The following is a 24,038-nucleotide window of genomic DNA, read 5'->3' as shown; positions in this document are numbered from 1 at the left end:
CGGCGAGGGAAGAACAAAAAATTTGCGAAAGCAAATTTACAGAACTTACATTGTTGGGTTGATCTTTAGACGAGTTATATATATATTTTAAATATACTTTTTCACTTTTTTGGTCTTTTGGAAAATGTTGTTTGTGCTGTTTTTAGACCCTTCTACAACGAAATTTGCACAATTTACATGCACACGTATAAAAATTGCGGTTTTTATCCAACGCAATCATAGGTTTGAACGTAGTTTTCAATTTAGACTCGTTTATATATATATATATATATATTACAGGTACGTGTTGAATTTCTATTGTTATACTGAGAACCTGTTGATTGTCTTATTGGTAAAGCAGATACGTGCTGAATTTCCTACTGTTATAGTAGGAACATGTTTATAGTCTTATAGTTATAGCAAGTTCTTTTGGAATGTCCAATATCTTCAGCAGGTACTTGTCCCTTTTGGTATAGTAGGTACTTGTTGAATATCCTTTTTGGTATAGTAGGTACTTGTTGAATATCCTTTTGGTATAGTATGTACTTGTTGAATATCCTTTTGGTATAGTGATACTAGTTGAATGATATATAGTTGTTGCAGGAGTTTGGTGAATGTCCTCTAAATATAACAGGTTTTTGTTGAATATTTTATAGCTATAGTAGGTAAATGTTGGTTATCTCATTGATATAGTAGGTTCCTGTTGAATGTCCTATACCGTATCTATATCAAGTGCGTGGCAAAACCCTGTTATTATAGTATGAACTTGTTGAATGTCTTATAGTTATAGTAGAAACTTGTTAAATTTCTATAGTTATAGCAGGTGCGTGTTGAATTTCGTATTGCTACAGCAGGTACTTGTTGAATGTCTTGTAGTCATATCAGGAACTTGCTAATGTCATGGAGATATACAGGTACTTATTGAATGTCCTATAGTCATGGATGGTACTCGATGAATATCATATAGTCATAGCAGGTACAAATGTACTTGTTAAATTCCTGAAGTCATATCAGGTACTTGTTGAATGTCCTAGGGTTAAAGTAGGAAGTTAATGTAAATCCTCTACATATAGCAGGTACTTGTCAATGTCACATAGCTATAGCAGGTACTTGTTGAATATCCTATTGGTATAGTTCGCACTTGCTGGATGTCATATAGATATAGCAGGTACGTGTTGAATGTGCTATTGGTACACTAGGAACTTGTTGAATGTCTTATGAATAAAGCAGGTAAGTTTTGAATTTCCTACTATCATAGTAGGAACTTGTTTAATGTCTTATAGTTATAGCAAGTACTAGTTGAATGTCATACTTGTATATCTAAAGCAGGTACATCTTGAATATCCTAGCTATTGTATAGTAGGTACTTGTTGGATATTCTATATGTATTACAGATACGTGTTGAAATCTATTATACTAGGAACTTGTTCAATGTCCTATTGATTTTTCCGTGTGAGCCATGGTTACCAGTAGTAGAGGTACATTTGTATGCATGGTATCTAAAATTACCCATAACACTAGACCAGTAAAAGTTTTAAAGCATTAGGTAGAAGTGTCTGGTTGTCACAACGACCACCTGAACTATTCATGCTATTACCAGCTGTGGGCCATGTAATAGAGGTAGAGATAGAGTTAGACATTGACCTCTAAAATTGACCAAATCATTTATACATTTAAATATTATAATCCAAATTCATGAAAAAAATCCCACGCAGAGATTTTTTCTGAGACTTATTTTTCTACATACCAAACATATGACAACATATCATGTTCTTTTGGTCTCGTAATCACCATAAAGGACCTCCTTTGAGCACAATAAAAGCACAATATAGCAGAAAGGACCATAAAGGAGTTCATAAGAGCACAAAGGGTCTTATAATCACTGTTTTGTAAGGAAAACAAAGAATAAACAGAAATCGTAATTTGCTATGAGGAACAAAAAGAGCACATGGTGCAACAAAAAAGGACTGCACAGCTGTATTTGGGGTATATGTTTAGTTGGGCTGTTTGATGAAACAGAAAATATACCTGTTGTAGTCTAGATAACTTTGATCCGTAGTTGTAATAAAGGTGTAAATGTATGGCCTTGAAGAATGTATTTATGAAAAAAAATGTCAAGACTTTGTACCTTGTAATAAAAAAATGATAACATGGTGTCAAAAAAACAATGAACGACGTCTTTGTTCGTCGTTTGTGTAAATATTTATTAAATATATATTATTGTATTTGATAAAGTTTACTTGTTTTTAAAGACTGGATATTTTTAACACCGGAACTTTGAAGATGTCATTTTCAAATGGTAAACAGAGTCACAGGACAAAAAGTCACAGGACATTAACTTGTCACAAATTTGATAGGACAAAAATCACAGGACAAAAAGTCACAATTAATTTGTTTCATTTCTAAGCTTTGGATATTTTTCATAATAGATATAGGAAGATGTGGTGTGAGTGCCAATGAGACAACTCTCCATAAGCCTTGATAAATGAAAAATTATTAAATTTTGATCATGCAAATGATATATTCCTTGGCACATAACAATTATTTAATCATTATATATATTTATTCAATACATTTAAATAACAAAGTTGTTCATATAGAATACTTCAAGTCAAACTAAAAAAAAAATGTTTTAAAAATTAGTTTTTTTTCTAATTCAAAGAATTTTTTTCTCAAAACTGTATTGTGACTTTTTGTCCGCGACTTTTTGTCGGTGGCTTTTTGTCCTGTGACTTTCTGTCCTACATTCGTTTTAAATACATTCAAACAGAGTCTCAGAGGGTTATCAACTTCCTTGGTTTACTATTGTCATGTCAATTGTCCACTGTCTGGAAAAAATAAACAATTAAAACTTGAAGAATGAAATTTAAAAAAAAAAGTTATTTATTTACCTTGAAAAGAAACAAAGTGAAATACGATCAAACATTAGATTTTGTACAATTATTGAGATTAATCTTGTAACGAGTGCCTAAGTTGTAATAAATTGTCTTGTCTTGTCTTGCCGGTTTGATGAATTTATCTTGTCTGGCCAATTTTATGAATTTATTTATTTTTACTTATAAATGTATAAAACGACTAATAATTGAATTCGCTCCTCCATTATTCATGCTTAGGACCAGCAATTTACAACTTGGTAGAGTAATTTTAATTCTGTACAAAATATGCTGAAACATCTGTGTTTGTTACAACACCGAGACAACACCAAGATCATCTAGAAGTTTGTGAAATTCAGATGGATTTTTGGTTGAACTGGATGAAGTTCCCTTCTTTATTTGTACATGGATTGATGAACACATTTTAAATTTCTTTTCTTTCTTTTCTATATATGTTCTTCGTCAATTTTAAAGAGCTCTGAATTAATTATTGTAGAAGGCTATTTCCTATGAGCAGGATTTAATTTTAAAAAAAAATTCATATAACTGGATTGTGATTTTGTGTCTTGTGTTAAAATATGCTAGTTTTCGAGTCAGGAGTGATAATTAGAATAAAAGATAAGAGAAAAATATAAAACAGAAACCGTAGGAATATTAACCTTTCAAAATATCTTTTTCGTGCATGAGTTATTTTTTTGTTTTGAGCAGTCTTAAAAGACTTTTATTACTTTTTTCCTGTTATGTCAACATTTATTGCGAGTAGTTGTATATTTATTACCCATATAACAGGTAGAGGTTTGACAATCAAGTCACCCGTAATTACATTTACCTGTAAAAATTAAACTTTTTTGGGTCCAGATTTAAAAACAGAACGAAGAGGTTTTCTCCTGTTTCTTAGCGAGTAAGCAAACATTTAGTCTTTCCGACAATGTACATGTATTGTTTATATCCTACAATTTAAAACAGTATTTACTGACTCTTTAAGGTTTAAGGCATTTAAACTCTGACTTATGTATTCAATTATTTTGAAAAGCAAAATGAAATATATGTATTTTTCCATGATGAAATAATTGTTTTTTCCATAATTGAATCGTGCATTATTTGTGTATTGGATTACTTGATTTTCTTCTTTCTAGTGTAATCTCTAGATCTATTTTGTTCACTGACACATGACGAAATAATGCAATAGTTAAAATTAAATATTTTACAAACCCGTTGTCATTATAAAAAGATTAAAACCGACTGATTAAATTAAAATATTCGATGTCGAAATTAGCCGTCAGTAATAAACAGTCAGTTAGCGTCAAAGAGAGAGATAACAAATTTGTTTATTAAGTATGTTCAAAGTATATGATGTATAATGTATATAATCAGCCCTTCTGTAATTCACTGTTGTTTTTTTTTTTGTAATTTATTCAACGTATTTCGCTTGTCCAGGTGTCAATAACGGTGATGTCCACACCATGAGTAGTTTGATAATTGCATGCCGCCTCTAAAAAAGGACGGTATTTTTTATATAAAATCTGGCAAACGATTGTCGTCCAATTATAACACTCGTTACATTGTTCTTTGGTATATTTAGAATCCGTAATAAACCTTAATTATCTGGAAAATGAGATAATGAATTATCTAACGGTATTTTTTATATAAATTATCTGCAAAATTAGATAATGAATTATCTGACGGTATTTTTTATATAAATTATCTGCAAAATGAGATAATGAATTATCTGGAATTGAGATAATGAATTATCTGGAATTGAGATAATGAATTATCTGACGGTATCTGGCAAACGGTTGTCGTCCAATTATAACACTCGTTACATTGTTCTTTGGTATATTTAAACCTAAATTATCTGGAAAATGAGATAATGAATTATCTGAAATTCAGATAATTAATTATCTGGAGATAAAGTAGGATTATCTGAAAATCGTTCAGATAAACCTAGATTTTCTTAATATTTTAAAATAAACCGGGATTTTCTCCAGATAATGAATTTTATGTATTTTCTGAGATAAACTAGGATTTTTTCAAATTTGAATTAAGCTGAGATAATCTTAGTTTATCTGAGATAAACCGGGATTATCTCAGATAAACCTGGTTTATCTGAGATAATCTAAGATTAATTAATAAAAGTGGTTCAGGCGTGCCATATCTATGTCCCAATAAAACGTCGCATTATCTACGTCTATGTCCCAATAAAACGTCGCATTATCTACGTCTATTTCCCAATAAAACGTCGCATTATCTACGTCTATGTCCCAATAAAACGTCGCATTATCTACGCCTATGTCCCAATAAAAGTCAGGATACGGAATTGAGCAGTTGTTGTTTGTAACTATATTTGCAATACTTGTTTTTCGTTTATTGACGCGGTGGTAGCTGATATGCCTCGAGTGCGGCAGGTCGTTGGTTCGAAACCTGGCTAGGTCCAACCGAAGACTTTAAGTTTTGTATCTGATGCTTGCATCTCCCCCACTAAGCACAGGTCGTGGCATTAAGAAAATATTGAAAATGAGGTAAACGCGACTGATGTATCTTAGGTTTTCAAGCTTATATGAGCAATGTGAGGTTTTTTCCCGACTAAATTTAACGAAAGATTCATTATGCCCATTAATATCATCAAATGACTTTTTGTTTACATATCTTATTGGTTGGAATTCCTTTAAAGAGTAGTATAATCAATAAAATCAGTTCTAAAAATACGCAAAATTTGTAGGAACACATCATTATCAATCAACAATCAGTCATGTTTCATTGATAGGTTAAAACCACAGAAAGTTCCTATTAATATCTCTAAAAAGTATGGTTCGTTGGGGTTCATCATTTTTCCGAAAGTAACAGTCCAATGCTTTTGAGTTATGACCGAGATGTCCATGTTATATCTTATAAATACGAAGCAAAGAAACAAATGGGGACACGAAAAAATTACGTATTTTGACTCATCTGAATGTAATTTTTGGCAGTGCAAAATTTTGTTTCAAAGTCTTGAAATTAAATGAACTTGCACATTAAAATTTTATTGGTCCAACAAACTGGACAAATGGTAAAACGCATTCTTTTACAAGACAAACCGTGTTTCTAAAGGAACAAATTCCAGCGTAAAGCATTGCTGAACAAAAATATAATAGTTTCTACTGAGAATCGACATTAATTATGGAATAGAAAAGACTCAAGAAATAAATCACGAAATGTTCCAAATTATTTACAAAAAAAAACCTAAAAAAATAGTTGTCACATGCGGCTTTAACGTGATCGGGGTATACGTAATACTTTTCTACTTTTTACTCTCATTTTCGACTTTCACTAATGTTTCGACCCTGAAGTAATGGTAGACAATGGTCTATTTTGGGACTGTATGTTGACTTCTAAAGATGTCTTCTCGTGTTATTAGGTTATCGTGCGATCGTCCGATTGACGTATATACGTCACATCTCATTCTATTCATACTTTAATCTTTTATTAGTTTCTTTTTTCCCACAGTATGCTCAAACATATACAAACTGAAAGACCTTTTCATTTCATAATTTCGTCTCTCTTAAGATTTTATTTGAGAGCTACGTAAAGGTAAAATAAACAAAAAAATAGCATCCAATATCTAATAATTGAGATTTTTTCTTAAGTAGTTGATTTCTTGGTAGACAAAGAGAACATTATAAAAATGACGTCCGAATTGCGAGTTCAAGGGATAAAAGGGTTTAAAAAATAAGGACAATAATCAAACACAAAATAAAATGCAAAAATCCTACGACCGTAACTGAGCATATACCATACGAAAATGCTTTTCAACCTTGGTAATTTTAAAGAATACGTCGTCTTTTTATTTACCAAAGCATAGATGTAATATCCATTCTTTATTCCTTCCTTACTCGAATCCTGCTTGATTAGTTTTTCATCTCAATCTCGCATTACTAATGACTTCAAATCTAATATAAGCCTGAATAATACCAGACAAAATCTACACACTTAATTATTACTGAACATCAATGAAGTGTAAAAAGCAAATAAAATTATGTAATTGATTGTGGCAGTTTAATGTGGAACATTGCAATTTTATAGGAATATTTGTAACAATGGTCGGTAGTCCGTAGCCAACTAATCACTCAGATTTGGCAAGAATACATTGATTCATCCACGGTTATTTTCTAAACATGAATGTAATAAAATTGTATCGTGTTATGTCATAATTGAGAAGCCAAAAATAGCATTTAAGTTGAAAATATAAGTGTGCTTTCATACTGGTAAACATTAGTGATAGATTGAAGTTCAGATGCACAAACAAATTTACACCCTGCAAAACTGCGTCACACCAAAAAAAAAAACAAACGAAAGCGTTCTTTTGTTTTACCACTCTTACTACAGCATTTTGCAAAATTCATTTACTTTTATAAATGGTAAAGTAACAATTTAGAAAACGTTTTACCGCTAACGAATTTACCCAATCCACTATGCATGAGTTTTCAAGTTGAGCAAAAAAAGTAGCAGACACAAAAACAGGTAGATGTGGGAAAGCGAACACAAAGAACAAAACAAAAATCAAAAGTACAAAACAAACTCAAAAGAACAACGCTTTTATTATTCTCAATATGCAATTCACAGTGAGGCCTCCAACATGGAACACAAACTCTCACCTCACTACAAGTTCATGACTACGAGTAGATATTGCATCGTCGTAATTGATTGATTATAGGTTGCTTAACGTCCAGTGGCAAATGTTTCATGCATATTCAGGACGATAGTATCGTTGTAAATCCAGGTACAAGTCTTTCAAGTTCAAAATAAGTTTCCAGATGAAAATACAATATTTCTCATTGGGTGTGGATAAACTACAATTTTATTTAAATGTCGAAAGATAATGACAAACAAGAGATCACAAGAAGGTTCTCCAAAGTGCATTTAATTTGCGACTAATGATGTCAATTTAAAGCATAATTGATGCAGTTTAAGATTAGAGACAACATTTATCTGTTTTATGCCCTTAACATAATCACATACAAGATTTATTGGTTTTCTATGAAGTATACGAACGTACAAGTGCAATAAATGTACAAAGTGGTGCACATTTTCAGCATACAAGTAAACTAGATCACTAATTCGCCTTGATAATAAAAGTAACAATAGATGTAATTCTTTATTCAGTTCCGCAAGTCAATTACAGCGATGTTTTGTATATTGATGACATCATTTTTGCGTGTATGCATATAATTGCTGCTAGTAGTCAATGATACAGATGTTTCTAAACTAATGGGGTTATATTTAGGTTTTGTTAGTACTAAACAAAAAAAACTCTGCTAGATTCGGTAAAATGTGCACACGTGCATTACGACAGAGCGTACCGTTGCTTTTAGCCTTAAAACCTTTTATCAAGAAGGTACAAAAACAGCATTTACAATGTACGAAAAGGCACATTTACTAATATTAGTAGTTACTAGCAGGTCTTGTAAGACAAGAACAAATAGACTCATCAAAGATACCAGGCTTACAATTTTATACACCATAAAGACACGAGTTTCGTCTACTAAAGACTCACCAGTGAGGCTCGAATGAAAAAAAGTGTAAGAAGACATATAACAAAAATCATAATAAATTACAAGTGATAATAAAAGTTATTCATAAAACATTGTCTCTCATTTGAACCGTGTCAATTATTTACAGATTTTAAGAATTCAAGGGATGCAACCTTTTTATACTCAGGTTGCTGGTTTAAGTGAATCCACTCTTTAAGGGTACATTAACAAAGTGGGAACACTTGATGGAAATTTTTGGTTAAATAAGGTAATAATTAAGAATTAATAATTCACGTGACACAATCGATAACTAGTGCAAGTATGCCATTTTAAAAATATGCTTCGTGTCACACCAAATGACACGAAAAAGTCGGCAATCAAAGACATGCGTGGGACAACTACCGTAAAGTACCAACACTTGTCGTCTGCAAGTGTCAACTTCCCATCGTATTTAGCTTGACAGACAAGTAACAAGCAAGACAGAGGAAGGATGAAACCGAATATGTCTAACCATAGTTCTTATTTTAATAGTTATCTCCATTTTGACCGATTTATATCTCGTATATATATCCGCAACTCCTTGAACTATTTATTTTATCAATATAGTTTAACTGTCACTGCTTATTTCTACCGAAAAAATCAAACAGAAATTATCGATATACGTTTGATCTCTTGTCAAATTATGCGGTTTTTTAAATGATTTTGATAAATTATTATGTCATTTTCGTGTTTAAATAATGTACATGATAAGATATAAATATCTAAGTTTTAGAAAATATGACTGATAATTCAAGATTGTAAACATGTTATTGACAGAGTAAATAAATATTCCAGTCTTGATGGCTAACAGCCTAACAGACTAAATAATGTTATAGTACATAGCGTACTTGTATTGCAAAAACAATGGGAACTACAAGCATTGGCTGAAAAATGGCGAGAGCTCGGCAATTTTAGAGGGATATTTTCAAGTATTAAACTTTTGATGTCTTTTATAGACGCTGAAAGTGTTGACGGATGTACATATCTAAAGTTATATTTTTTTTGCAGGAAACCGGTGTTTTAAAGTTTACAGAAATAAAATGTGTTTCCGGCTTTAGTCGTGCTCATTTAGAAGTTTCCTCTTTGAAAACTAATATACATGTACTTTATATTATTTTTTTTCTTTTGAGGTATCCCATTGTATGCATGTTTAGGGGCCCAGTGGAACATGAACCTTGAGTCAGTGAAAACGCGTACCCAGCGACCAAGCATAAAAAATGAGCGAGTGCGGAGATTTAATTTTAATTAGATTGAATTAAGATCGGTTTTTTTTTCCACATATTTGGTCGCATATGGTTCCAATTTTCAACGCTATTAGGCTGAAAATGTATCCACAACAGAAACAATTAATAGCAAAATTCTCGAGGCAAAATTACTTTAGAAAAGGAACACTTTCGTCTTTTACAGTTTTGTACTTAAAACGACAAAACTGTTTTATTATATAAGACTGTGATCAAATAACTATTTTATTCTAAGACATTAATACCAAGCACTGAACCAACATGCATATTCACTGATTCATAGTGTTTGTATGTTTTATCAAAGATAATTTACATCAACAAATTTGTCATTCTGGTAAGGAAAAAACAACATGCACTAGGATTCCACCTAAGATATTGCAAATGAGAGACAGGTGTATATCTATGCTGAGCGCCCTTTAATACGGAGTAAGGTGGCAAGATATTTGTAAGTTATGAAACATGGTGCCATTAAACCAATTACCAGCTATTCATCTCCAGAAGAACAATCAACAAACAAGTCAGAACGACATGCCGTTCAAGTGGAGATATGTTGTATGCACCTTAATTTGACAAGAAGATATGTATGTTGCGCAACATGCACGTCAAATGAATGTTTTACCAATTACGATTAGAAGTCATAAGATATAGGAGCCGTTGTTTTCTTTTTATGTTTCCCTTTTTACGCCCTACAATTACTTTTAGAAAAATAAATTGGGAAAGTTACAAGATGTGTGTGACATGAAGTTTTATCCGGTAAAAAAGATAAATTGTGAAATAAATTCTAAAAGCATGTCAATGACAGAATTGCACCATTGGCTCTTATAAACCTTTCTTGTCAGTGGTGATCGAATGCTGGCTTCAAATATAAGGCTTATGAATCACTCTCTGAAATGTTCTGTACAGCCAGATAACAGATTTTTTTTCTCGGGAAACTATTGTGGAGCGAGGGAAAATTTCCTTTCGGAACACCGTAATTTCTATCAGTTTGATCGACTGTTACTTGCTTAATTAACATCCAGTTGCAAATATTTCATACATATTCAAAACTAGGACACATCAACAACTATTACAGTGCGTCAGTTATTCAATGTAGATCGAGCGATATGAATTGCGGGAAATTCTTATAACTGCCACTGAAAAATGAAGTTCTGTTGGATATGGGCAGACATTTTGCCATATGATAAGCAAATTAAGAGTCCCACGTGCAGTTATTTATTTCAATGAGTCTTTGTCGTACAAGAGAGTACGATACTAACCCTACACAATGCGTCGGTTTTATATTCCAATTCGGACCGGAGGTGGCAACGTATTTATACATTCCATACAGCTAACCGGTCGCCAACTTAATCAACGGTTTTCCTGCCATACCCCAGTCAACCTAAGATGTATTTCTATTTCATGTGCACCCTACACAGTTGTAGATTTTTTCATTCGTATTCCAAAGTAACCGCCTGTGATATTTGGCAGGACACTGGCTCTGATTCACAATCGAACATTTATAATGATTATTTTTATAAGTATAACAGTTTTTTTAAGGATGAACCGACGGCATATTTTTGTTAGATTAACTCAAATCCCAGGATCGTGTACCTTCACTAAACATGCACTTCCTACTGACACTACAAGTTCAAAGTGTGTTTCCGTGCTTGTGATTAGTATTTAATCTTATATAATACACAATTATTGATAGGATTGCTCAGTGGCGTAGTAGTGCACTGAAAATTCAGATGGACAATCTTTTGAAAGCGACAAGTAATTATTTAAAAAAATTTTGTTGTAAAAATGGAGGGGGCAGTGGAAAATTTAAAATTTGTACTTACACGATCAATACGTATGTAAACAGTTTCTGCGTTTTCAGATTTATAATCGATTGATTAGTTTCAATACCTATATGGTATCTTACGACTTGTTGCTTTAGGAAAGGCATGACGAATACCTGCTAGTATACTCGACCGATACGGTAAGTCGGGATTCTAACACTATGCTAGGTAACAGACCGCAGGAAAACGCGTTTTCAAGTCTTGGTTGACCCGGCCGTGGAAGAACCCACGACATCTTGCACTCATCCCGAGCATGCCTCAACATAAGATTAGGATCATGAGGTGAAAATGCCAGTCTGACATTTAAAGGTTTTAAAAATAAAGCAATGTTCAAATCCGAATGATTGATTGATCGGTATCGATTAACGTGCACTTAAATCGAAATTCGTACTATACATTGATGAATTAAACGTATATCCAAATTTCAAGAATAGAAAACGATAAATATACCAAAAGAATGAAAGGCGAATATGAACTGGATATAACAAGTTTCTTTCTTTTGATAGCGCGGTCATAGTAAGGACAATGCATGCAGAAAAATTTCACTGGTAAGTATTTCTGTGGGAAGGTAAGTTGATGAGCGTTAAGGACAGTCGATCGCGGGATGCATAAGTACGCAACCACGTCTGGTCAGAATACGGAGGTTAAATCCGATGTCTCGTGTAGAGAGATTGTCACTCTCTCGTTAAGAACCCTTGTAACAACCCTTTGATGGGTTCGTTAGTGGACTGTAGTAAGGCAAAATTTTCTGTCCTCATTTTCCAGTGGCATTTCGTATTTCTATGCCACCTTGATCCCGGGTGGTCTCTATTGCAGACCTACCTATTGTATTTATTGTCGATTTTTTAGGGTCCTGAATCACACTTGGACTGTTTGCCACTGGACATAAATTTTATTGAGATCGTTAGTGAATAAAAATTTCTTTGTCATCTGGTGGTCCCATGCATGTTAACATATTAGAACTAGGATATATATGTCCGATTCACGTTACCGGTCATTAATCTTACCGACACCAAGTATTTAATTACTTCAAACAGGTGTAACAAAAAAACAACAGTAAGTTGTTGTTCCATTAATTAATTTGTTAAATTTTTTGTAACACGTCAATATATCTAAGATAAATTGTTATTAAATGTTTAAGTGTAGACGAGCGACATTGGCTTTTCACCTTACCCAAAGGCGATGTAAGCTATTTCTAGAACACTTGTTTGATATATGCATTGTCGTCTTTCTATCATTTACACGCAAGGCATTAAAAAAAAAGTTTAATTATCTGGCAGACAGCTGCGCTTATCTATACATGATTTACTATTGGTTACTTGGCGTCCAGTGGCAAATATTTCATTTTCGCATGTGTTGGCGATCAGGTGTACAAAATTGCAATTAAGAAAGATTAGGGAACTGATCAAAAAGGGCAAAATTTCAAGTGTGATTTTGTTAAAAATAAGTGTCCTCCCAAACTTGTCCTCTGAAGTTGGCTTTTTTTTATCATTTTAAGCTGGTCAATATTGCGTTGTTCGTGAGTACTTTTGCAAGAATCTAGTGTGGGACGTTCAAATTTCCGGGGAAAAAGTAACGAAGATTGTCACTATTTTCGATAAATATATAATTATGGACATTTTGTTATCCATTTTGTTGATCAAATTCAACCAATATTATGTACAAAAGTCTAATCATTGCACACTAATCAATCACTTATGTCATAGTACAATCTCGAAATATGAGGCAAATGCAAGCCTTATAATTAATGTCTTGTTTCATTTTTACCCTCAATTAAACAAACAAAACAAAAACATTCAAATCAAATTGATCGAGAGAATTGAGTAATATACATGTATGATCTACACAGCAAGCGATCGATCCTCGACTTATTAGACGAATTAATTCCAACTCTCATCCGAAACAACAATCATATAAAAGTTTCTCATCCTCAAATCAATGTAGATTATAAAATGCCATATATCAAGTAAGTGCAAATAAACATAACTATTTATCTTCCTCTAAAAATATCAATTGTGCAAAGTCGGTTGCACCAAAAATCAATCTTAAAACATGTTGTTGATCCGTTTAGTTTTCAAATATGTATCTTAAATGCCAGATTTAATAACCAGATATGACATATCTTTAAAATTACAAATTTTGATTCTTCAAAAATATGCACATTTAAATTTAAAGGGATATTTATTATTTGTTATTCAGACTTATTACAGATAGTCCTTGTATTAGTGCTGACTTAGCATACATGCTGCACAGGTACGCCTTTATTTGATACATTAAATAAACATAAACCCATATTGTTTTGATGAATTCCAACTTCTTTTTGACTGACCAAGTTTTAGAAATAAAGTAAATACTACTAAAGTGTCTTCATCATTCATCGATCACACAAGTTTTAGAAATAAAGTAATGATACTACTAAAGTGTCTTAATCATTCATCGTTCACACAAACAAATGATCGTCCTGAATATGCATGAAATGTTTGCCACTGGACTTTAAGCAACCGAAAATTTAAAAAAAACATAATTAATGGTCATTTTACGTTCTTTACTTATAGATACTTTTACCAATAATGTTATGAAGTTGGATTTTCCATTCAGTTTAAGGGTTGGGATAAATTACTTCACACTGTCAATTAATTTTCTCTTCAAATGAGTTTTCCGATGATGTTTGACGATCATAATATCGGTCCACACTTTTGAAAACCGAGTTATAAAGCTGTAGTCAATACGAAGGCAGCCTTTTAGTGCAAATACAGCGTAAAGCAAACAACAATCAATCAATACGAAGGCGGAAGACAACCCGTCCAAAATCTCGTCTTTTATATTCAAAGATTTCGCAGTGACATAGAACCATTTTTAAACGACATCATTAGAACTAAATTTAATGATATGCTTATAGGAGCATAATATTAGGGTTTCAATAAATGCTCCAGTATGGTTATATACTCTGAATGAAGAGGGAGGGATCTGGCAAATCAGTAATTACACTATACACAAGTTCAAAATACAGAAACCCGGTATTTAGCAAACTTCTTCCGACAAGATTCAACCTACGGCAGTGTTGCGGTATAAAGGTTGACAACAGTGTCAAATCCTAGCCTAAACGGAAGAAAAAAGGACCGCGAAACCTCTTGAACCACAATAGTAACAAAAAGCAGAAGAAACAATGGGCGGGAACTGCGTAAACCACAATAGTGACCAAAAAAAGAACTGAACAACAGGCAAACCTCTTAAAATACAATTGTGACAAAAAGCAGAAATAACAATCGCCTGACCTTAGCCTGACCGTTTTTATTGGATGACATAGCTGAAAGTTTTATATGCTTAGATAAACAAAGATTTGCTCTTATAAGGCATTTAAAGAGATTATACGGATTTAACTTAAATTTACTTTAATATGGATTAATGTTTGATGTATTTAAAAATTGGTCACACAGTCCTCATAGAACCTGCTAAAAGCTTGTTTAAAGTGAATGTCAACTGTGAATTACTGATACTGACCCAAAGTACGGAGTCCTTAAAACTTTTAAAATGTCTCGATGCTTTCAAACATAAGCAAACAAAATTAAATATAGATGAAAATTGTAAATAATATATTTGTCAATATAAACTTGATTTGTTTGTATATGTCTTATTAAATGCGGATAAAATTCGGTAATTAAAAAGAAAATGTATAGTATAAATGTCATCTATTCCGTCTATCAAATATTGCAATTTACATAATTCAGACTTATGCTGAAAAATTGTCTCGCATGACCTGTTTATCACATTATTTAACTTGCACTTGAACAAAAAGTTACAATGGTGTTTTCTATACGGTTCGCTTTATATCCTGCCTCTGTCAGATACAGGGGTATGCATATAGCTGAAGGTTTACTTACATAAAATACAAGAAAAACATAAAGGAAATACATTTTTTTACTAAACATTCAATTTTCTATTTGTGTATTAAAGAAGAAAAATATCAAAGGCTTACCTTGTCTAGGATCAGGAAAATGTAGTCCATCATTTGTATCACAAGTTGCAGGAATTATTAAAATAATGTATATTAATTTAAATGATAAATGAAAATTACATAACGTAATTGAGAGTGTCTTCATCCTTAATGGTGAACCTGACAGGAGGCTACATCTGTATCAAAACAAGAATCGACAGATTCGTATTTAAAAAAAAATCTCCATTGAAAATTTAAATCATATATAATAAACTAATTAGTTTATCTATTTGTAAACCATATCCAGTATTTTATGCTAGACGGCGATACCATTTTCACGAAGTGTTTTGGTTGTAAGATCATTGAGTTGTTCCGTTATTTGATAAAGTGCATTGAACAATTAAATATGATGTTGTAGACCCGCGTGAATAAACTTTCTGACAGCACAATGATAAGGGTCAACGATCCTGATAAGTTTGTATTACTCACAATCAGACGTCTACCCCTTTAACAAATCAAAAGATTCACAATTTGACCGTCAAAGTTATCGAACGTTCGTTTTATTTTAAAATCCTGGTATCACAGATACGACTTTTATGTTGCTCATAGATACATGTCAGTGCTCACTGTATATGATCTGTATAAATAAATAATATGATTCATTTTCCAAAAATTATGTAAGAGCAAGTCAGCATGCTGTTTCTTTAAAGTCTTCTTTATTTCACTAATTTTATTTTCGTTGGCCTTGAAAAAAGGTTACTACTTCACAACTAAAATTCTTTCAGTCAAAAAATGTCACAAATCCATGCAAATAGATATCAAAAATATTTCACCTTATTGTAACATCACTTGTTATAGATCGGTGTTTCGATAATCAAATTCAAACTTCGAGCAAAACTTTATTTGTAAATAAACCCATATTATGTCTACTCTGGCGACAAATTTATTCTAGTAATCGGCCGTCAATGTAGTCTCCGTATGAGACTCTCGGATCTTTTATACTGAATAAAATCTCCGATGTTCGTGCTGGCGTGTACCTTTGATCATTATATTCTCAGTAATTACAAACTTATTTTAATTCATACGAGATATATGAATGAAAAACTTCACAATCGACAGAACACAATATATACCTCGTTTGTTGAATATGAACATTTTTATGAATAGGTAAGCCCTTTAACATTTAGAAGCGATGCGTAAATATAACAACACCGTGAGATCAGTTTTACACTTCAGTTACTAAGTTTAGTATTAAGCTCTATCCAAAATAGATTTGTATCCCGAGTCAGCTTTTAACTTGCAGCGAAATATACATCTGCTCGTAATTGCACCTGCAGTGTTTCTAATGCGACATCAAAAGTAGAAAAAGGATTTGTCTCTAAGATTTATATATATCTGCTATGAAGATTATATATTTTCTTTATCACACTGCATCAGACTTACTTTTTATAGAAAGTTGTTAATTGTTTAACTTGATCAAAAAATTAAGCTGAACAAGTGCATCTTCCTAGAATAAACAAACAATAACAGTAGTGTAAAGAAAGCCGCAGAGAACCTTTATTTCTTTTTTTTTTCATGTATTTCTTATGGGGAAATAATAAAAAGCAGGGGTTCACTGCGGCTTTCCATACGTAAGTCATTTATCACTATCATGTAGCATTTTACAGTAAGTCAACACATCATTCTACATAAAAACATAAACATATTAGACTAAAACAATAATATTGTAAGCATCATGACATTTATGCACTTTCTTAATCAGTTTCGTATTTATAGATTCGCCAGGAAAAATGCATACACGTGAGGCGAAAGATACCGAAAGGACATGCAATCTCATAAGTCGAAAATAAACTGAAAATCCAATGGAAGAGAGAACGAAAAAAGACAAAAAGAAAAGAAAACACAATGTGAAAAACACAAAAACTGAGCAACTCGGAATCGACAAAAAAAAACGATTGGATCTCGGATGCACCAGAAGGGCAAGGGCTCCACACACATTGGGTCCACATGTAATCTGCATTACCGGATAACATATCATTGCTATTTTTTTTCAGAAAATATCGATACCCTGAAATTTCCAAGAGTGTTTTCACCCAAACGTGTCTGCATATGAAATACCTGTGTAGATTATATTTATTCTATCAGCTTGTCAAAATATTTTTGTCACTTTGTTTTACCAAAGACTGGTAATTCTGTCATTGAAACGCTATATGTGCTCTCTCAATTGTACTCGAGTTCACCTCCAGGTTTTTTTTCAGATTCTGGTGGGATTTTCTGTGTTGTGCGAGAACATATTTTGTTCCTTCTTAAATTCTTCATGTAATTGTATTTTTTTGGAGTGCCCTGGTCAAATAATTCAGTAGTTATATATCGCTTCTCTACGACAAAGCCCCTTGCAGTCCCAGCTCCGATACTACACTTCACACTAAGTCCTAAAGGAAAATAGTTCCGGAACGGAAACGATCACTGTACGGACTTTGACTCTACGATAAACCCGCGTGGGAAAAAAATGGAGTGAGAGAAGGATTGAATTAATCGAATAAGGATTGCCCAATTGGTATACTCGTCCTTTTTTTTGTTTAATCAGATTAAATGTTGATGACTATTTATACATGCGCTTTAGTCATGCTGTTTTGTAGGGTTGAAACTGTTTTATCTAAATTTTCTATTCATTTTATCTATACATGCAAATTGCGTGCTGTTTCAACACTTGAAATGTCATAGTTTAACAATTAATTATGAAAACATCAAACAAAAGTACTTATTTATAATATTTGCAAACATTCACATAAAAAGATACAATTTGCACATTAATCTTATCTGACGGAGTGCTGCAACAAACGGTGCATGTTGATAAATGGTGTTTAGTTAAAACTTAGTATTTATCAAAATGTATACAAAACTAGAGGCTCTAGAAAGCATGTATCGCTCATTGGGTTACTTCTGTTAGAATGTCACTGATGCGATTATATTGTAACAGTTCATAAAATATTAAAAATCATACGAAACACTTAGATTATTCTCTCTTTCAAACTGTCTACAATAAAATGAGCTGGAGACCTCCTTTTAATTGTGCTTGCTTATTTCAACAGTGATTCAAGCAATCAATGGGGTATTCTTTATGTGTTAAAGACAACGACCTCATAATACTACAAAAAGTAAAAACACAAAAATACTGAACTCTGAGGAAAATTCAAACACATCAAACGATGGATAATAACTGTCACATTCCTGCATTGGTACAGGCATTTTCTTATGTACTGTACAAAATGTATATGATTTCTAAGCGCAGATGTACTATTGACAATAGATTTTATGATAGACCGACATTTTTCTCGTTTTTCAAAAGAACTCTTTTTTCTGACATAAACTTTAAACTTTCCGGCATACGTTTTGATGCTTATGTGGTCTCTTTGATGATAGTATATGATCTACAACATTCATTAAAGTTTTTTTGAGGTAATGCATGGTTTTAGTATTTGCTTAAATAAGTACTTAGTAAATTATTGGATATCAAAGAACATGTGGTATATAGGCTTAACACCAGTGTTTTAATGGGATAAATATATATTGTCACCCTGGACTTATCTCACCAGTAGTAAAATCTTTGATACCGTGAGACTTAAATTGGATTGAGCGGGATATATAAGTACGCAGCCACGTGTAGTCGTAATTGGTCGTTATTTTCGATATTCCGAGTATGGTAGGTGCAACAGGTGCAAATATTGTTGCACGTTAATGTTGTCTTTGGTTATCTATGTTGTGCTGTTATACAGCTGTTTGTCTTTTGGTTTGGTTTTGTTGTTTTGCCATGGCGTTGAACGTTTGAATGTGGCTTTGGTATCTTTCGTCTCTCTTTTAACTTTTACGGCAAATTTTGAAGGATTCGTGTGTAACGGGCAACATTCAGGGTGCTAAAATATCTACGGATATGAACATAGATAACTTAAAATATTAGCGGTTACAAGGTAGATTTCATACAGCAGCGTAATAAACAGTATAGGAAAAACTGTATTGTACAAAGCCCATGCACACTAATAAACTCATACAAAATTACGGTGCAGTTAAAACAAATTAGTGTTGTTTCAAATTATAAATAAGAGATAAAAATTTCAGACGAAATGACTTCACAATGATTAAGGTAAAATATACCAAGGAGACAAAAAAGAAAAAACATAACAAAACACAAGACAAACTGGCTAAATACACTCAGGATAAAATGCAATAACAGTACACAAAACTGACTGCATAACAAAATACAAGACAAACTGCGATAGCAAAACACAAGACAAACTGCAATAACAAAACACAAGACAAACTGCAATAGGAAAACACAAGACAAACTGCAATAACAAAACACAAGATAAACTGTAATAACAAAACACAAGACAAACTGCAATAACAAAACACAAGACAAACTGCATAGGAGAACACAAGACGAAATGCAATAACAAAACACAAGACAAACTGCATAACAAAATACAAGACAAACTGCATTAACAAAACAAAGACAAAATGCAACAACAAAGTACATGACAAACTCCAGGAAAAAAACACAAGTCAAACTACAATAACAAAACACAAGTCAAACTGCGATAATAAAACACAAGACAACCTGCAACCACAAAACACAAGACAAACTGCGTTACAAAACACAAGACAAACTGCAATAACATAACACAAGACAAACTGCAATAACAAAACAGAAGACAAACTACAATAACAAAACACATGACAAACTCCGAAAAATAACACAAATCAAACTACAATAACAAAACACAAGTCACAAGTCAATCTGCAATAACAAAACACAAGACTAAATGCAATAACAAAAGACTACACTACACAGAAAACTAGAGATCAAGCAACCCAAAATCCACTAAAAACTGGAAAGCTGATTTACAAATACAAACAGTACGGAACAGTCATGTTATGTTAAAATATTTCAAACTAATTGTATTTCATGGAAGCGTTCAAATATGAAATGGTGCTAATGATCAAATGGGTACAAAGCTCTGCACTCATTTACCATTACGACTTAATAGTTCCTATATAAAATACATATAGCTTAAACACTGTGTGCATATTGGTAAAACAATGCAGTATTCAAACCCAACGCTAAACTGTTTGCTACAATAAAACGTGGGCTGGTTTGCATAAATAACAAATTCCTTTGTTTCAATGTTGACCTCACAAATCTGCTGATTTAGCAGAAAATGTGGTTATATTCTCAGTTGCTCGTTTTAAGGTATGTTTTCATAAAATATTTTACTAACTTGATATCCTGTATTTAGGGGACCATCAATCATACAATAGATTGTTATCTTTGACAACTGACAATAAAGTATTAATTAATATTAAATCAATTAACATTTGATGATCTTACAGTTAACCTTCTATAATAATATAACTGTTAAATAGTTAAGTAAAATACTTTGATTTTGACCTACGAGTACTCGCAGCAAGATAAGAAATTATTTAAGCAGTCTTTCCATCGCCGGATTTAGTGAAATTTCGAACGATTACAATTGTAAATGATTATCAAGAAGGTTGAATTATTAAACCCTCGATATTATCTCAGTTTTTGATGGGCTTGCTCATTTATATTATTTTTCATTTTTTTATGTTGGTATCTTTAAAGCTTTATTTGCTTTTGTGCATTGATGAAAGCTGTACGGGTACCGTTAGCTGCTCACATCTACGTTATTTTGTCTCTGGTTGATTGTTGGCTCAATGGCAATCGTTCCACATCTCTCTGACGTTGCGCACGGTATTGGTGCCACTCAGCGTTACACGACGTTCCTAATAAAAACGACGATTTTGACGTTGTTCCACGGAAAGTTTCAAACGTTGACCTTATATTCTACTCATGTGAAATACCGCTTAAAGTAAAGTGATGTTCGAAGTTTCTTCTTTATATGGTTTTATTTTTTCAAGCCGGTGCAAATGCAAAATTCCATTGAATTAAAACAAAATTTTAGAAACATGATCAATTTTTAATTTTTGCGAAGAATTGTCTGCAACAATAACACGAAATGACAATTTGATGTCTTAATTGTAAAATGATTTAAATATATAAAAAGAAGATGTGGTATGATTGCCAATAAGACAACTCTCCACAAGAGATCAAAATGACACAGAAATTAACTAGTTAACAACTATAGGTCACTGTACGGCCTTTAACAAATAGTTTCTTCTATTTCTTAAAATTAAGCAATGCTCTCTCTGCCAGATGACGTCTCCTATCTTTGCTAGTGAAATTGTAAATATTTCCCCAAATACACGTTTATATATGTTTGTTGTAATTTGGTAATTTCGCTCCCTCAATCAATATTCAAATGCTTCTTGATTTTTCTTTGATTATGTGAAAGATGTAGGTAGTATATCGCAAGCTATTTTTCTTTTCATAATCTTATTTTTTCAACACTTTAATCCTGGGACTAATATAAAAGTCCAAGAATTTGGTTTTATTTAATTTTTCTTAAACAGTGACTTATAATTACATTATAATTCATATTATTTATTTTAACGTATAAGTAAGTCCACAATCTTAACACCTACACGGAAAGTATTGGGTCTAATAAATTTAACTGTCAATATGGTAGGGAAAGTTTAATTATTGATGTTACTACTAAAAGTAGCCTTGATTTGTATCAGCACTGCTATATTAAGACAGGTAGCCAGCTATACTTAGAGGACATAAGCGATTTTAATTCATCCCGTCTTAAACTGCTCGCAAGAACAAATTATTTGCCATTAAAGCAGTTTCTTTTTAGAATGCATATGTCCGAGGACAACCTATGTCCCATTTGTGATTCAGGGGAGTCAGAAGATTTAGAACATTTTCTGCTCGGGTGTACATCTCTTGAACAAACCAGGTCTAAATTTTTCACCTTATTTGCCTCTTTTAATGATAGAAATGTAAGTTTTCTGGAACTGTCGCCACGTGCACAAGTATAATTTTTAGTTGGCGATATTGGTTATGCTTTTAACGATGAAATTGGTTCATTTTATGATGTTTATGGAAGAATGTATCTCTTAGAATTATTTAGATTACGTCTAACTATGGTTGAACCAAAATAAACCTCTGAGTTAACTTACTCGTATGTACTATTATATATTGATTGATCTTAGTTTTTATGCTTTATACATGCTGCATGGTCATATTTGTCTATGAGTGTTTTAATTACATGTATATTTTAACATTCTATAAATTGTTTTTTTTTATTATGATTATGTATTTTAGAAATCTCTATTTTTGTCTTATTAATGTGCCATGTATGTTATTGTTTCAAAGACATTCTATAATGAAACCATTAACTAAAATGTATATAATTGTAAATAATATAGTATAGACGCACCATCACTTCTACCCTGATGACTGCTGGTCCCGATGTAAAGGGGTAGTTTTCTAAATAAAATATATATATATATATATAACATCAATCCCGATTTTATGGAAAATGTTAACTATATCATTATTTTAAAAACTTTATAAAATGTGCATCATGTTTGAAAAAGAAATACGTGCTCTTATACTGCCGTTGCCAACTTTCAATAGTTTAAAGTTGGTCGGGGTCTAAATTATTTATTTTAAAAAGAAAACGTTTTCATTGATTAATTTTTTTTAAATCAGGATTGTTTTACCAGGCAAATAATTATCTATATATATTGTGTCGTTAAATCTTTCGTGTTCTTTGTAATCTTTTGTGGACTGCTGTATGTCTTGTTTGTTGTTTGGCTGTTTTTGATTGTCTTTTTTCTCCTTGTTGTTTCTGGGCACTCTCTGGTATCTTCGATTTCTATCTTGTCTACTTCAAGAAATAGACAAATCTTATTCATGCAATATGTGGAACTTAAAAAACTAACATTCAACAAAACTAAGTGCATATTATGTATTAAAAGACACCTGTGGAAACAATTACAAGATACAATGTATTAGATTTTTAAATGTTACATGTATCAAACTTCCAGGGTGGTATTATTAAACATACAATATCTGATATTTCTCACATCTGATTAATAAATATGGCTTTGCGGTTTGCTCTGAACTCGTTTATCAAGAATGACTCAAAAAAAGGAAATTATAAGATCCATAAGTCGTATTTGACAGGTTTGTCATTTTATTGTTTCCGATCCCAAAATGACTCAAAATTTGAAAATTTAAAGACCAATAGGTTGCTTTATGACAGTTCGTGTTATTGTATCAGTCAGGTCTCTGTATACACGGTGTGCTTTTACTTAATGAATTCCAACATGCTTATTTGTCGTATTTGACATATAATCTCTGTAATGTTAAAATTTAATCTGATCTATAAAATGCAAATGAATGCATTTTACGGTAATTTAAGTATAAATGTTGAGGTAATCATCTGCAAAATGAACCAATTTAGTATTCACATGTCTTTTCATCTTCCATATTGCTGCTATTCTTATCTTTTACCGTGTCAATAAAGTATACTTCATGATGCAGATATAACAAGGTATAAATGTGTTATCTGCTTTTTTTTTGCTTTTTTTTTTTAGAATTATGTTATTATTATGTAATCGTTTTTCAAAGATTCGTGAAATGCTTTCATATACAGGCACCGTGTCTTACAATAAATTCTCCCGTCAAGACCAATTTAAATCAAATAAAACGAAAA

The 24,038-nt window shown here is 32.1% G+C and overlaps 1 protein-coding gene across 1 annotated transcript in view; it reads right to left on the bottom strand.

The window, feature by feature from the left end:
- LOC139521942 (A disintegrin and metalloproteinase with thrombospondin motifs 6-like) overlaps positions 1-16,449 on the bottom strand; it is a 72,469-nt gene extending 56,020 nt beyond the window's left edge. Inside the window, exon 1 of the mRNA XM_071315759.1 lies at positions 15,436-16,449. Coding sequence (XP_071171860.1) covers positions 15,436-15,559 — 124 coding nt within the window. The 5' untranslated portion in view covers positions 15,560-16,449. The remainder of the gene's footprint in view (positions 1-15,435) is intronic.
- Between the last annotated feature and the right edge of the window lie 7,589 nt (positions 16,450-24,038).

Source organism: Mytilus edulis, chromosome 4, assembly GCF_963676685.1.
Source record: "Mytilus edulis chromosome 4, xbMytEdul2.2, whole genome shotgun sequence".
In the NCBI taxonomy this organism is placed as follows: Eukaryota; Metazoa; Mollusca; class Bivalvia; order Mytilida; family Mytilidae; genus Mytilus; species Mytilus edulis.
The sequence above is the reverse complement of the archived record's forward strand: the minus strand, read 5'-3'. Positions and strand labels throughout refer to the sequence as shown.